Genomic DNA, 17,238 nt, shown 5'->3' with positions numbered 1-17,238 from the left:
CTACTATTGTTGTAACCATTGCTTAAGCTTACTATAAAACAATAACTGAGACCATATAATTGTAACAATTAAGAGGAATTGTTGTAAGAATTTATTTAGGGTCTGGTAGCAGTTTATTACCTATATCCAGTTATCTGTATGAATTGCTGGACTGGAGCATAGCTATCCTTATTATGCTTGGGATAATTACAGAGTATCCTTATCCTATTACCTTAAACACCTTATAGACATATAGACATACTTCCATTAAGATGAAATGGACAGGTATAAATGCAAAACAAACTTCTTGCCAAAGTCTGCCTACCATGGTGACTAATTAGTGATTAGCTTAACTCTTGATTAGCAATTAGCATGCTAATAATCATTAATTTGGTTGTTAAAACTTAACCATAAGGCAGGCAACACATTTCCATAAGATAGACAATATTACACATCGTAAATACAAATGCTCACCTTTGTCTCTGATTACTTAAAAACCACAATAGAAATGACTTTACAAACCAAATTTGCCACCTGATTTGCATTTAGAATAGCCTATTTCATTTATGTTCAATGACTGTTAGCTGACACATCACATAACAAGACAAAGTTACAAAGAAAATTCTACATTACTAACTAGTTAAATAGCCGTTTCATACCTCTGATCTGTTATTCCCTAATCTGTTATCACAGCCAACGATGACTAACAGAAGCACCATTTCTAAATGCACAAATGTAACTTCACAGTACTTCAACTGTTTACTCTTCCCTGGCCTGGTGGGTTGGTCAAATGGCTGTGATTGGCTGGATGGCCGTTCAATCAATCTAACTTGATCAATAGGTTTTCATATATGGGGAACTCAGATTTGTTTCATCAATGACCACCTCAGGAAAAAGTGGGGGGGGTGGAATCATGTTTCTTTGAAAGTGCGGGTGTTGCAACACCTGTAACACCAGCGGCTGTGACGCGCCTGTCCACCGCATTCATTCTTTCCTGAGTTCCGGAGAGCCCCAGCTTGACAGCCCCTTTCAGGTTTCAGGAATTCCTGGAATCAGTTCATTTTGAAAGATCCACTTTGGTTCCTATTTATAATTACTTGAGAAGTTCAGCGTCCCTCATGCTAACTCACTGCAACATGAGATGAAGTAAAGTGAGAAAACGTGATCGCTGTTATTAGTCTTTGGAGCCATTTCTTAACAAACTAATGTGACCAAACTCTTCAAAATGAATGAACATGTCACCCAGTGCAACCGGGCCTATATGAACAAAAACAACCCAGATTTTTAATAAAACGATGTTCTTAGCCTCCTACAAGTGGGTAGAAGACACTCGTTAATCCATGATCATTTCAAAGAGTGTCTTCAGTTATGATGCTTTTGGGAAACATCTCTTAAGTGGTTTAAATTAGCACTGCAATGCAAGGAGCTGTGTTGGTGGGAGTATAATGTTTAAGTGACTGGTGAGACAATGAAATACAATCCAGGGAGTTGAGTTGGAGCCACAGATGAATGAGTTTAAAGGTTTATTAGATGCCAAAACAGTAAATAGTGGTTTATAATATTTACAGACAGGATTTTACATCCTGGAAAGTTATCATGGCAGCAACTGTTTTATGATTCATTGCAGTGATCACGAGGTAAACAGCCAAAACAGCACACTCACGTTACGTCACGTCAAGTTTACCAGGAATGTGCACTTGCTTGTAAGTGATTGGCCAACGCAGCACCTTGCCAGATGACGTCACGCTGTGTTGCACCAAAAGCCTGGTTCCACTTTTTTGCTGGACTACCGCTGTGGTGTGTTGCATGTGCCCATTCAAATGAGAGGGCTGCATTTTTTCATTCAGAGCTAATGTCAGTCTGAACACCCCCATAAGTTTGAAAGTTTGTAAAAGGGATTTTACAATTATCTTGAGATGCTTTGGGGAAATGGGTCCATGAACTGTTGAATGAATGGAGCAGCAGAGTCAGCCATCTACACGGGGTACAGAGTTAGTTCTGGTATTTATTTCCTCATTACGTAACTACTTACTGGATTCGCAAGATCACAACATGTCAAGATCATGCGAGAATCCATCATGTGCAAAGTAAGACAGTGACAGACATTGATAGACAGATGGTTCATCCAATCACCTGCCAAGTAGTTTCAAGTTTTTTGAAAGTGCCTTCCCTTTTCCAAACAATTTCCATGGACAATGGTTCTGTGTAACAAACCATCTAGCGCAAAAGGTTACATAACTACAGTATCTCCCCAAAACCCACATTATGCCTCTAGCAGCTCACTGATTAAAATAGCTTTAGGCTTATCGACATTTTACTCAGACTCAGACTCTCTTTATTGTCAACTCATTCATATAGAAGTATACAGTACATTTGGGATGAAATACCATTTCCCAGGAGGTTATGGTGCAACGGTTAAATAGGTGGACAGTGCAAGACAAAAAATACCCAACATAAAACATAAAAACATAAACTGAACAAATCTTGCATAACATAGTAGTGCAAAAGACAAAGACTGTAGTGCAAAAACAATATAGACAGGACAGTAGTGCAAAGACAATGCAAACTGTAAAACAAGACACTAGTGCAAAAGGACAGTATAAACTGTAAAACGGAGACTGTAGTGCAAGAGAATAATGTAAACTATTACTCTTTCAGCAAGAGCCCTGAATGCCAGTACATAGTGGTAGAGGCCAGTGTTAAAATAATACATCATCCGCCTTCACAAGAAACATGTTTGCTATGATCACTTATAATCTGAGTGTGTCTGAGAGTGTCATGAGAAACATGAAGGAGAAAATGGACATACTGAAGAACCTGAATGAATAAAAATAAACTCATATATCTCTGTACTGCCTACGTGCTCCCATTCAGTGACTTGAGAGAAAAGGGAGTATATCAGATCCTGTCTGTAATGCAACATTACATGCATTTAGCTGACAAAGTACATTGGAAGTCTTGACTGGGATTTTACCCCTTAAATGGTCCTGTAGAGCAGAGAGCATATCTCTTACATTGAGCAGAACACACAACTTTGACAGAGGATAACTTATTTATGTCAGGATGCTATTGATTTACATTATGTGATAGGATGTATAATAATCAGTATACATGGCAGTGATAATGTAATCATTCATCCTTGAAATCAGTCCCTCAGAGTCAGAATCATAATCACACTTGTTTTTATTAGCCAGGCTCAGAACAGGGAGGTAGTTTTAGCTGTGAAATGTTGCTGTGTGGGTGCTGGCTGAAATTTAATACAATCCTAATATTGTGTTATTCTACACCTCTCTTTCACTAAGTCACATGAATTTTCTGACTGCATGATTTGAGACTTCATTATCATTTGTGATCTATATGAATTTTGCCTATGTTTGTTTATGTATAAAAGTTGGTTAGATAATAAAACGTTATGTAAGATCAGGATTTACAGTACCAGAGGGTCTGTAGAGCTCAGAAGTATGCAGTTTCATCCAGAGACCTGAACCAAGCTCAAATGAAAAACAGTGAAAGTAACACAATAGTTGCTTCAGAGGATATAAAATATCAGAAGAAAAAAGATGGGGTCAGATGTGTTTAATAGACAATCATGCTCCCCACAGGGAGCCACTTTAATTGAACATGGGAGAGAAAACACAACCAAAGAAAGTACAAGGAAGGCATTAGGCAGGTTTGCATTTTGTTCCATTAATTACCACAGTATACAATAAAGGGAAAGTATGGGTCTGTCCCAATACCCATACTTGTGATTTTGAGCACTAAAGTGCACACTCATACATCACTAGGTAGTAGGCAAGTTTTATCAGCCTCTATAATAATGCAGTCGTAAGCTGGTTTTAGGTCAACAGACATTAAAAAGTTGAAGTTGATGACATGTTCACTTTCCTTTGGAATAAGTAAAGTATTCTGGATACATGAAACATATTCATGTCCAAACACTAGACAGGTATGGCAGAACTTCCATAGATGGTTATCACTTATTATCAAAACTCTGCTATTTTCATAAGCAGTGAGTCAGTAGGCATTGTCAAGATAGATACATAGATAGAGTTAGTAAATGACATTCTGTATAATTTGGTTCACTCATAGCTGTGTGTGTTTGATCATAGGTGATTGTGATTGTCAGCAGTAACAGAGAAATTCTTCATCACTGTTGCTCTATATGTTTTGAAAGCTTTGGATCAGTCTAACTCACCCTCATTAATATATTGTTAATAAACATCACCTTTTTTTGCACATACTCTGGCCTGCCAACTTGCTTCTTTAACAACCCTTTAAAAGTTTCCAGTGCCCAATAACATCATCTGCACTTTGTATGGGCTGGCGGCACTACAAATATCACATCCTTTTATAAATTATTCTGAGAAATAGGTGCTTCCCTTCTTAAAAATTGTGTCATACAGAAAACATTCTAACTGATATGTTTTATATACAATAGACATATGCACTTTTTTTTTTTTACTGTAATCAGATTGTAACTGCATGTAACTTCATGTTCATTATGTAAACATAAGTATGTTAAATAAAACCAACAAATCTGAGCTTGATTGAGCTGTGTATTTGCATGAGACACAGGAAGGCTTCATTAACCTGTAACTGTTTCCTACAAAGCTCTGATAAATCTCCACACTCATCAGCAAGAACAGGCACTGGGAATACATTACGCAGTACTCACTCGACTTCTTGCAAATACTGCAAATATGGGCATCGGGATGGTCTCTGCACGTCATGGTCAGTGAAGTACTCATTGGAATTCTACTAGTGAGTTTGAATGCCAGTCAGCAGCCTGTTCAGCCTGGCTTTACATGTCAAAAAGAGAAACATGTACACTGTTTAATGAAAGTAAGGCACATCAGTGCACAAAGGTTAAAGCCCTGCTAGTAGCCACTGCACCTCACAATGTGACTCTTGTCGGACATAACAAATATTAAGAAATTTTATATTCCTAAAGTTTACGTTGATACAGGGGACGCAATGTCAACATAATATATATACAATTGTAATCCACTGATTAGATAATGCAGTGTCTGGCAGGTGGTCCACCGGACCTGTGTGCAATTGGATCGATCACTTTTGTATTTAATGGTGTACATAAAATGCAAAGGTAATATATGTTGACATTATTACTAGGCGATGTGTCTGTAACCACCGGTCCTGATCAGTGTCACAGAAGCTTATCCCAGCATGTATTGGATGAGGGGAGGGGTACCTCATAGACAGGTCTGTCACAGTTACAATTATGAGACTGATGTCATAGTTATTTTCATTTTGTATCATTCCTGTCAATGCTCATGTTTTTATGCTTACTTCATTTTTTCTGTTGTCCTTTTTGTTATTTTCCAGTGAAGTATAGGTAAGGAAAAAACAGAATAACAAAAGAGTAATAAAATATAAAAGAGAAAAAGGAAATTGAAAAATGTTCTTTACATGGATGGATGGATATAACTGTCCTCCTGCTCTGCTGTTACCCTGGCCAGCCTCCTCTGCTGTGGTGCCACTCCTGAGGGGCCGCCCACCAGCCAGTCTGCAGCTGAGGGACATCGAGTTGCACCTTGCAGCTCATCAGCTCTGCCGATGCTGACTGTGACCCTGCTGTTTCTCACATCGACTCTGTAAAGCATGATATTTGAGGGATATTTCTCTACTGGAGCCTAGTCTTCTTTTCACAGAGAACATGAATGAGATCAAGATTGCTGTACTGGGAAGTGAAGGGGTCGGGAAATCAGGTAGGAGAGCTGTGGAGCAAGTTGCTGTGTGTCAGAGATAAACAATTTGCTGCTTCTGAACAATCTGAACTCTCTCTCTCTCTCTCTCTCTCTCTCTCTCTCTCTCTGTCTCTCTTTCTCTCTGTGTGTGTGTGTGTGTGTGTGTGTGTGTGTGTGTGTGTGTGTGTGTGTTGTGTGCACTCTGCAGCTCTGATCGTCCGTTTCCTCACCCGGCGCTTTATTGGCGAGTACGCTTCCTCTTCAGGTAATTATTTGCCTTTTGAAAAGAAACTATGTGATCAGAAACATGCACAGCTGCCTCTATATGTATAGCCAGCGGACTGAATGAGTGAGAACTGACTTCCACTGTTAATCCTGACTTGTATTAAACATATTGTGTTCTTATTATTTATTATCATTATTATATACATTATTAGGCTACTCCTGAATTATGAAGTCCACTGATACAAGTAGCCTTAGATACAACTGAACGCCATGATTCTTGATTAATTTGAGTTAACCCTGTATAATCCTTTCCCCTTGTATTACCCCTTAAGTAGCTTGGGTTGGGAAAATCATGTTCGGAATACCCATTGTACATCAGCTTGTTACAGCTTTTCAGTGTAGCATACAGTATGATGTTCACACTAAATATTATACATTTACACTAAATATTCAAGCCTGAAAATAAAACCCACCTGACATATTTGGAAACATTGGGATCTGTTCTTGAATTTCATGAAGAATGTTCACTACACAGCATGAGTGTGTACTGTCAGGTTCGCCCGCAGTCATTGTGTGGTTATTCTCCTGAAATTCTACAAACACTAATGCATAAATACTTTTGTTCTATTTCATACCTGTATATCACGCTACTTTTCCAAATATTCTAATACAATTCCATATTTGCATATGTACTGCACTACATTTGACTGTTCAATATTATTTAATTAGGGCTTGGTATTGAATTGAATTGTTCCCAATAAAACTGTGTCACCAACTACCACACATTAGCATTGAACATCTGGCCAGATTCATGATTTGGTTTACTTATTCTTTGATCAGATTGTTCCTGATTTAATTAATAATCTTTGCAAATTTTACATTTATTCGGGTATGTTCTTGTATAGGTGCGTGTTTTTAACATTTACTGTAACATTTGAGATCTTTGGCCTCTTTTGTTAAATAAAAGGATTTTTGAAAAAAGAAAAGTATATTCCTTAAAGGAAGGAATCATCAAAGGAATCATTTTGATATCACTGCTGAAACTTCATATTGGCACTATTACAGAAAATTTTTAGACAATACCCAGTCCTATTATTAATTGAAATGTACACATGCTGCATATTATAATAACTAGTATTGTAACCCCTTTCTTTCTGCATGTACACACTGTATGCTCAAATTCACTTCTGTTTATAAAAGGCACAATCTGGATTATGCGTCGTTTTTGGTTCACTAGTTTCTAGTTTCTGTACACTGCTTGTCTTTCTGCAGCACCTTCGATCCAAGTCCTCTTATCTCACTTTCTTGTATATACTCTGCCAGCTGCCAAGTATTTCACTACAGGTTGAACAGTACAACTATGCATGAAACAAATGCACATTTTATACTTGAAGATTATTCAAATATTGCTTCTATCAAAGGGCTGCAACTCAATATTGAGAGCATAGTCTAGATATTTGATCCATGTAGTGTAATTTTGAAGATTGTTATCCACCATCTGATCTGAAGAGCTAGGCTGTAATCATTATATTCTGCAGGATTCCTGAAAGGTTTCCTGACCTGCAAGAATGACTCACATACATCTCTGATGGTAGCTCAATAGACCATTGTTTCCCCAAGAATAATCTAGTTTCACCTGAGCTTCATCTTGTTCACTCTCAGCATGCCACTGTTTGGCTTGTGACCAGGCCATATCAGCACTCCAGAGAGGAACTGCTTCATGATACATTTTCCCTTGGCCTTGGACTAATGATAACCTCTTAACAAAGGTTCAAAAAATATGCACACACAGGCTGTATCACACAACAATCTAAGAAAGAAGCTAAAAAGTAACTACACTGTAATTGGCAATACAGCATTGTTGTAAATGATACTGAAATATAGCATTAGTTCGTTATTAGTAATTAGAAATATTGTGCACTGAAAAGTAACAAAACAAACTAGTATAGAAAGCGTTTAAGCCAGACATTAAAAACTATTATAGTTTTTACAAACAGTTTCACAATTAACTTGGCAGTATCCAAATGTGCTGAACATTAACCAGACTTGAAATCATTTCAGGGAAACAATACTCATGTCACATCTATTTGTTCAGTATTCTTCTTATGGAAAAAACAAATATAAAACAGGAAAAGAAAACATGTTTTTTGTCCACTAAAATCAGCAATGTCTTGAGCTGATAAACAACTGTCATGTTCACTTTTAAAATTTTGAAGTTTAGTTTGAACTTATAATTGTACTCACACTTTGTGTGTGTGTGCGCGCATGTGTGTGTGTATACACAGGTACCCAGACCAAAAGAGAATTGATCACTCTCATCCTGATTTTTTTCTCATTCTCTTGCTGCTCTCTTCCCTCTTTCTTCCACAGAGTGCATGTACAGCAAGCGTCTGTCTGTGGATGGGAGGCAGATTAGTCTGGAGCTCTATGAGCCCTGCTCTCGGGTGAGTTTGCAGATAGGGGGAGTAAGAATAATAAGATGTTATCATCATTATTATCACACCTTTTCAGAAAAAAGAGGTGTCATGGTCGTGCTGTAGTCCTTGTCTTGATCGCCCACAGTTGTGGACTTTCTATTTCTCTCTCCTCTCTCTCTCAATCTCTCTCTCTTTCTCTCTCTCCCTCTCCCTCGATTTTTTAGGCAGGTTGGTTAAATGAAATTTACACATTGTATCACTGAATTTATTGCCATTCCTGGTGGCAACACCAGCCTGGTCACCAAAGCCAAGCAGCTTCCGACACGTGTCAAGAGGATGGCACGGTTTAACCTGCCTAATTGTGTTGGTCTGTACCGAATTGGAGATGATCCCTAGTCGCCCAGTTGCCGAGTGGTGGTCTGGATCATGATCATGTTTTTCAATTATGCAACATAATAAGCATATCACCTTCTTGTTATACAGTATAATGTCATATTTAATATTATTATGTCATGTCACACAGTAATGAAAATTTATACAAAGAATAATCTTGATAATCATGATACTACAATGACATCGTATGGTACTCATTAACTGTATCTCACTTACCTCATCCACTCATCCATTCATCACCAACATCACCAAACCTACTGACTGTAAGAGTGAAGCTGTGTTTTATGGGCAAAGTTAAACATAACATTCTGCTCAACTTTGTGAGTCTCTGAAGCTATATGCTAACAATAGCCACAATAACCGCTTGCTTAGCTTTAGCTTGAAGTACACTTAGTAAGCTGGTCATTACCATTCCCGTTTTTTTTTGTTTTGTTAACTTCAAGTGAGTTTTGGTCATCTAATCCCGTCTGAGAGCTAAAGAAAATAATAAAGGAGAGGAAGGAAATACTCACACCTGCTAGCTGTACAGCACAAATAATGGAGAACACCCCTGTCCTGCCATGCTGTGAAATGATTTGCAAAGTTGCCCTGATTCCCCCCGTAATCAATGCAGGCATGCCAGACAGCTACAGTGGCTGTCTTGAAACCCGACAACTAGAGATGGATGGTATTGCAGTTGCCCGCACACTGTCTACTGCTGAAAATGGCTTTACTGTTGCATGCATCATCACCCCTACACATGGCCCTATGGTGCTTCATTCAGGTATGCAGTTAGGGCAGTTCACCCCATTATCTGACACTGAGATATTCCAGGATTCAGCCCGTTTGTAAGGTGTCCACCTGCCCAGTACCGCCATCCAGTCTGCCAACTAATGTCACACAGCCAACCATACTGCCTTTTGATGTCAAGTGTGGAGATCTGACAAGTGCACAGAGGTCTGACATACACAGCTTGCTCTTGTCTTATCAGAATGTGTTCAGTAAAACCAGCACAGACTTTGGTAATACAGACGCTGTCAAATACAAAATCTACACAAACCATGCACCCCCATTTAGGAAGCGTGCATATTGCACTTCCCCAAAAATGCAAACACTGATTCAGTCACATGTGGATGAGATGTTGGAAAAAGGAATATCAGTGAAGGAAATTTAACAGCGGGCAGCAGGGCAATTTTCGCCCCCATTGTCTAAAAAATTGGGGCCTTTACAAAATTTTGGGGGCACTTTCAAAAAGATGGTAATTAATGCATAAAGTTGCTGTTTTATGATGTAAAATGAGACACACAGTAATCACCACCATGTGTAACCAAAACCACCTCAGTAAATACTGTCTCATTTGTAATTGTTTACATTTTCTAACTACAATAATAAGCACATGAAAAGCAAAACAATGCAGGCCGATTCCCTTTCAGCAACTAAAATTTTATTTATGAAGAGCCTTCAGTATGGCAGCATGGCAGCATAAGATAATGATCTTGAGATAATCACAATTTTTAATGGGCTTGATCTAATTAGATTTAGCAAAAGTTCTGGTTGGGGGGATAATGTCGTATTCAGATCTCCTACAAGTCAAAAGCAATCTAACTTTGATGGTTTCATCATTGTAGGTCTGATGCATTGCATGCCACAGCCTCAGGTATTTCACAAAATCAGGCGCATTGCAGCCACGGGTGGTACAGGTGTTGCAACACCGGCACTTTCACAGATTCCACATGATTCCACCACCCCACCCCTCACTTTTTCCTGAGGTGGTCATCATAGACTGTATAAAAATATGGACGTAGTTACCGTGACATCACTCAGTTTCTGAAGAGCAGTTTTGAAGCTCAAAGTGAGCTGCTCTGGCCATCACCATCTTGGCAGTGTGTGACGCTGCCTAACTCCCAGCCAATCAAAAATGGGCCAAGAGGCGGGCCGAATGGCTGAAACAAGCCACCTAGCGGCTGGCGGACCGGTCACTCAAAGCAGCCATGTCCTTCATTATGCATAACTTTACGGCTTAATAAAATTTAAACGGGTGGGTTATAAAAAAATTCACCCCCCGTACAGTTGTCATGAAAGGAGAAATTAGCTATAGAGACCAAAACCAATTTTTGTACCAGGTTGTAAACATTTTAAACGTTTATTTCTGCTGTAAAGTTGGGCATTTTAACATGGGGGTCTATGGGGAATGACTCGCTTTTGGAGCCAGCCTCAAGCGGCCATTCAAGGAACTGCAGTTTTTGGCACTTCCGCATTAGCTTCATTTTACAGCCCCAGAGGTTGCTGCTTGGTAGTCATTGATGAAACAAAACTGAGTTCCCCATATATGAAAACCTATTGATCAAATTAGATTGATTGAATGGCCATCCAGCCAATCACAGCCATTTGACCAACCCACCAAGCCAGGGAAGAGTAAACAGTTGAAGTACTGTGAAGTTACATTTGTGCATTTAGAAATGGTGCTTCTGTTAGTCATCGTTGGCTGTGATAACAGATTAGGGAATAACAGATCAGAGGTATGAAACGGCTATTTAACTAGTTAGTGATATAGAATGTTCTTTGTAACTTTGTCTTGTTATGTGATTGTGTCAGCTAACATTAGTCATTGAACATAAATGAAATAGGCTATTCTAAATGCAAATCAGGTGGCAAATTTGGTTTGTAAAGTCATTTCTATTGTGTTTTTAAATAATCAGAGACAAAGGTGAGCATTTGTATTTAAGATGTGTAATATTGTCTATCTTATGGCAATGTGTTGCCTGCCTTATGGTAAAGTTTTAACAACCAAATTAATGATTATTAGCATGCTAATCACTAATCAAGATTTAAGCTAATCACTAATTAGTCACCATGCTAGGCAGACTTTGGCAAGAAGTTTGTACAAGTTACCTCAGTGTCCAGAATGTAAACTCACCTGGTTTATGCTGTTTTAAGCTAAATGCCAAAGGAATATGTTGTTTTACATGTCATAGTTTTACTCCTTATTTTAGGGACTAATGTGTGTTTTGCATTTAATATAAATTACACTGAGCTATAGTTTGTATTGTGTATTAAACATAGATCACAGTAACGTTACTGTTTATTATTAAGTTTGAGAAGAGCTCAGATGGTTGTAACTATGGCAGTTAGCCTGTGAGGGCCAGTTGCTCACTCTAGGATCAAATCACCTGCTTATGTTAGCTGTTAGCTTTGAGGTGGACTTTGGATAAAGAGGGACTGCTTGTGCCCTGAGACTATTGGAGAGCAACTGACAGCTGCTGCTATACAACCTGCTGGACAACTTTCGGTATTTCATTTCCTAATTAAATACAATTAAAGGACCCTTTTGGATTGGAAGACATGCTTGAAGACCGTTTTGGTCCTACTAGTCCATGGACTCAGACAAGTTTTTGTGGAACTCTGAAATGCAGTGCTAGCTCAGCTATCTTTGAGCAGCAATTTTGAAAGTGTGGGGGTTCTAGGGGACATGAGCAATGCAACCCCCGCCTGATGACCATTATACAACATACAGGTTAAGAACGGAGGTTAAATATTTGGGGATTGTCATTTCTAAGGATAAAACTACCTCTGGCAAGATGAATATTTGGAATACTACAGGCAAATGCAAATTAATCCTGAATAGATGACTGCAGAGAGATATTACAATCTTTGGGAGAATTTTATATTAGTTTTATATTTAAAATGGATAGTTTATCCAGACTCATTTACTCGGCCTTCTTCTTACTCATATCAGCGAGAATGATAAAATCAATAAATAGTGTAAATTTCAAATTCATATGGAGAAATAAATGTCAGTACATAAGGAAAAATGATATGGTTAAAAACTATGAAGATGAGGGTGTGAATATGATTGACTTTGATGTCATGAATGGTGTCTTGAAATTGAAATGGCTAAAATCTTTTATTAGGAATAAACACTCCTCTTGGTTTATTATCCCCAGTATAATCTGTCAGAAAATGGGTGGAATAGACTTTTTACTATGTTGTGGATTTGACCGTCGCCATGTTTGATTTTTGGAGCCAGAAGTGACCGTATTTGGATGAAGGGGGGAGCTGACCATAGTGCTAACTGCTAGCTTGGTTAGCACGCTGCATTTACAATGGTTAACAGTGATAACACCAATGCTAATTTCTGCTAGACACAAAACAAGCCTAAAACCATTAAAACAAAATGTAGTCACTGAAACAACTGAACATCCGACTCCTTAAAGGATATTTTATCACAACCAAACGCTGGACAAGACTTTTTTAGGCGACTAAAATGTTACAATTAACTTTCATGAACTGAAAACACACTGTGAGATAGCAGCAGCTACACCTATACTCTGTGAATTTGGGATTACGCCATGGTTACATTACGTAAGCAACGTTGTTGGCGTAGTAGCAAATCTATTTTACTCTAAATGGGACCATAATTTACTAAATGAACCTCATGATGTATTGAAGATGATTGCTGATTTGATCAGCAATCGAGACCATAAACTCAATAGGAAAGTGTTAAATGGGATCATAAATCAAATGAGAAGCATGGTCATTTTCTCATAGACTTCATACAATCGGACTTATTTTTGCAACCTGTGAAGTCACCCCCTGCTGGCCATTAGAAAGAATGCAGGTTTAAGGCACTTCCACATTGGCTTCAGTTTTCAAACCAGGAGCTACCCACATGGTCACAACACACCCACAGCTGCAACATACCTGATTATCTCTCCAGCAGTGAACTGCTGCAACAGTAAATCCCATCTTCATCCACAGCACTGTAGGGGGCAGTTCTTTGCAATGAAACAGACTTTGGGCTGATTGTTTTGTTCAGCTGACCAGGGTTGGCTGGAAGTTTTGTAAAGTGCTGCAGTGTCTGCTGGGTGACTCGTTTCTTAAGTGCTGTTAAGTGCTTAAGTTTGCTGCTTCGCTCTGCTAACATTAGTCTCTGAGTGATGATGTATTCACAAAATATTTACTTTTGTCTTGCAAAGCTAATTATTAAGCTAAATCCAAAATGTGCTTAAACCCTTTCCTTCTTTCAAGATACAAGATAACTTAATTGTGTGTGTTGAACTTGAATTCTGCATTTTCATGCCGTCATTGTAAGTTATGACTTTATTACTGATGTGAATATTGTTGTTTTGGGATTTGTGAATCAGTTTAGAATCATATACAATAACAATCATGATTCTTATGTGTTTTAATTTTTTTCCCCACTTCAACATGTTCTGCACCCACGTTATCATGCATTCTGTTTGTCACTGAGGGGAAACAAATATTAATGAGTGTAAAGCAAAATCTAGTCAGTATTATCCATCTTAATTTGCAAAGCCAGTCAAGCATGCAGCTGCCTCCTAGCATCACCTCACCTAAACCTCTTTGTTAATGTTCAAAGCTTTTTTCATGTATTCCATCCTTTCTTTCACTGTGTGTATACCCCCTATGGTGTCTGTGAGGTATTGTAACATATATGCCAGTATGCAGTGTACTCAGGGATGGACTGTGATTCGCACTGGCCAACTACAACTGGCTTGCAGATGCTTCACATATTAGTTGTTTTTAAGCTCTTGCATAATGTTAGGATTAATTTAATTTGCACACATTCTGAGGACATTCCAGGACTGATATTACACTCAGTGGTAGTGACAAAGCTCTTTATAAGTCTGTCTTTAAATTATATTTTTATGTTTTTCAGGCCTGTGAGGGTAAGTCTACTTTAAATGCCCAGATCCACTGGGCTGATGGTTTCATTGTGGTCTACGATATCAGTGACCATTCCTCCTTCCTCACTGCCAAAGCCATAGTGCACCTGATCAGAGATCTACACCTGGGAACTGCCAAAAGGTATGGACTAAGATCACTATAATATACTGTGACAATAAAGTATGTACAATTTTTGCCATCATATAATATAAGACAAATAATAAATGGTAGGTTAGGTTGTCATATTTTTCAGCAAAAAATTTTTTCCACCAAAACTGAATTATTGCATAATTCCAGAATGTCTAAAATAAAAATAAAACTTTATTGGTATCAAAATAATAAAAAGACATGCAAGTTATTACAACACAGTTATTTTATCATTCAACCATGAATAGCTATACTAGATGTAGTTTGAATATGAATCTATTTATCACATTGTAATCTTTATTATTCTCACAAGTAATTAAATTCCTTAACAATGAGTGATTACTTTCATCAACTAATCAAAATCATCTTCACTCTGTCTCTTAATCATTTGTCACCACATCTGTATAAATGTGTATAAATGATGTATGTGTTGCCAGGGTCTAATGTGATTTGTGACAATGTGAAATCTCTGTTTTAGTGAAGTAAAAATGAACTACAGGTTTTCATACCAGCCAGCAGTAATCAGTGTGGTTTGTGTGAAAACCTGCAGACTGCAGACAGCATAGTAGCTTGACCAAATAATCTAAACTCAAGGTGCTTGCTTTTTGAGATTTTAACCACAACCACATTTCACTCTTCATCAATTAATGGAGTTGTTGGCTCAGTTGTTTTCACCTGACATTGTATGGAACTTCAGTTCATCAGACAGACAGCTGATGATGTCTGTTTCTGGGGGTTCATACAGTCTCTTGTTCAGGGACGTTGCTGTTTCACTAATATAGTGTTCCCTGGGAAGGGGTCAAACTAAGGGGGTCAAGGGGTCAAGCTAAGTGAGCCAACTGAGCCAGTGACCTGACTGGTTGATAAAGACTGTAAACTCCAGCAAGTAGATCTTCAGTTAAGATGAATTGTCAAAATCATCAGAGTTCACTGATTAGTGCCTTCTCTCTGGTGAGGGTGTGTTGATTGCCAGATTCTTTGACCTTGAATAGCAGATTCTGACCAATTATTATTAGCTTTGGTTACATGCACACCAATAATCCAATAATGAAACAATAAAAAGTAATGGCAGTAAAGTGTCCATGTAAAGACCATGTGATTACATTCATCGTCAAAATAAGTAATCTTTGTCAGAGTGGCTGGATATCACATACAATGATCTAAACTGGTAAGACTTCCCTTCCATTGTTTCCTCATTTATGAACACTCCCAAGGCACAAAGATCTTTGACCCAAGCCTCAAAGATTGAGGCAGCACGTTGGAGCTAAACTCTGGCACTGTGACATAATGTGGACACAGTGTGTTGAGCCATAAATCTGGCCCTACTCTTATGTATGGTAACTGAATAGTATTAATAGAACACTCCTGTAAGCTGATCATGTAAACATCTTTAGTTGAAATAATGTGTGCACGTAACCAGAACCAGTGAAAACCACTGTAATTTAGTCTACAAAGCAAGAGTGATCTACTCATTGTGTGACCCTGCTCTGCTCTGTGATCTGCAGGGATGTAGAGTCTATTATATTTTTGGTGGGCAACAAACAGGACCTGTGCCACATGAGAGAGGTGCGGTATGAAGAAGGTCAGTGTCTGGCTGTCGAGTTTCACTGCCAGTTCTACGAGATGTCAGCAGCTGAGCACTACCAGGAGGTGGCGCTCATATTCTCCAAGATGGTGCAGAATGCCAAACTTGGCAGCAAGGCCAAGGAGCGCAGGAGACGCCCTAGTGGCTCTAAGTCCATGGCCAAACTCATCAACAATGTCTTCGGCAAGAGGAGGAAATCAGTGTGATGTGTTAAAAACAAGAACAGCTGCCAGTCAGAGCTGTACCAGTGCCGCTGAACTGAGACAAACCCCTGGCTAGGCTTTGTCTCTTTTATTATGTTTAGTGTTGTTATTGATTAGCATTGAGATGTCTGTGTGTGAAGTGGTGTTATTATGACACAGTAATACAGTAGTACATAGCACCTATCTTCCTTTGCTCCCTGCTTACTTCCACTATTTCATGCTTTTGCTCTTTGAGATCATTGGAAGCCTTTCATGAGAAACATGTCCTGAAGCATTATTTCAGCTAAAACTACCAACTCAAAGAAAATGTTGAAAAGTTGGTGAAATTTAATTCTAGATAAACAAAGGTAAGCTTTACTGTATGACTTGCTGTATTAAATCTGTCTTATATGACTCAAGAGGGATCACTCTTTTGATGTGTATTGTATTAGTGTGACTTGTGTCACATGAGAAAAGTGAGGACTGTTGGAACTGCCGTGGTATTGATTTTTACCTTACCTTCCTTACCGCACAAATTAGTGTAGCCATTCAAACTGTCATGGCAACCACCATCAAAAAAATAGTTTAAACCTCAGATGTTATAAAATAATTGATTCCTAAATAACATATTTGCCCAAATATATACCAACCCTGATTGTATGATGACACCCCCTTTTCCAACACCTGTTTTTGGAAAAATACTTTTTGAATATAACTTACATCATAGTATAGTTACATACCAGGCTCTTGGAAGCGGTCAAAAATATTTTTTTCCGGCAGTTAGCAAGACTTTGAGCTCCTTATCATCTGTGACAGTAGCATCTGGCAGCTTGACATATTCCGTGTCTGCAGGAGAGACGTCGGAAAATGCTTTGGCCTCCTGTTCACTTGTCATGAATTTGTTTCCTCCATGGCAGAAAAACACACTTATATGAGCC

At 38.4% G+C, this 17,238-nt stretch overlaps 1 protein-coding gene across 2 annotated transcripts; it reads left to right on the top strand.

Moving 5' to 3' along the window:
* The first annotated feature begins 5,553 nt into the window (after window positions 1-5,553).
* Window positions 5,554-16,969, top strand: rergla (RERG/RAS-like a). 2 transcript variants are annotated; one of them, XM_042403748.1, is made up of 5 exons: window positions 5,554-5,705; window positions 5,893-5,949; window positions 8,280-8,353; window positions 14,379-14,527; window positions 16,039-16,969. In XM_042403748.1, the coding sequence occupies exons 1-5, from the start codon at window positions 5,654-5,656 to the stop codon at window positions 16,322-16,324; spliced, it is 618 nt and encodes a 205-aa protein (XP_042259682.1). In that variant the 5' UTR covers window positions 5,554-5,653; the 3' UTR covers window positions 16,325-16,969. The 2 variants fall into 2 exon arrangements, with proteins under 2 accessions (XP_042259682.1, XP_042259683.1); XM_042403749.1 differs by lacking the exons at window positions 5,554-5,705; window positions 5,893-5,949; window positions 8,280-8,353 and adding an exon at window positions 11,122-11,217.
* The last annotated feature ends 269 nt before the right edge of the window (window positions 16,970-17,238 follow it).

This window comes from Thunnus maccoyii, chromosome 23 (assembly GCF_910596095.1).
Source record: "Thunnus maccoyii chromosome 23, fThuMac1.1, whole genome shotgun sequence".
NCBI lineage: Eukaryota > Metazoa > Chordata > Actinopteri > Scombriformes > Scombridae > Thunnus > Thunnus maccoyii.
This window is presented reverse-complemented; position numbering and strand designations above follow the sequence as displayed.

Coding starts and splice junctions, on each gene's coding strand:
- rergla (XM_042403748.1), top strand. CDS start 5,654: ATGAATGAGATCAAGATTGCTGTACTGGGAAGTGAAGGGGTCGGGAAA. Junction 5,706..5,892: donor TGAAGGGGTCGGGAAATCAG/GTAGGAGAGCTG, acceptor TGCACTCTGCAG/CTCTGATCGTCCGTTTCCTC. Junction 14,528..16,038: donor CACCTGGGAACTGCCAAAAG/GTATGGACTAAG, acceptor TGTGATCTGCAG/GGATGTAGAGTCTATTATAT.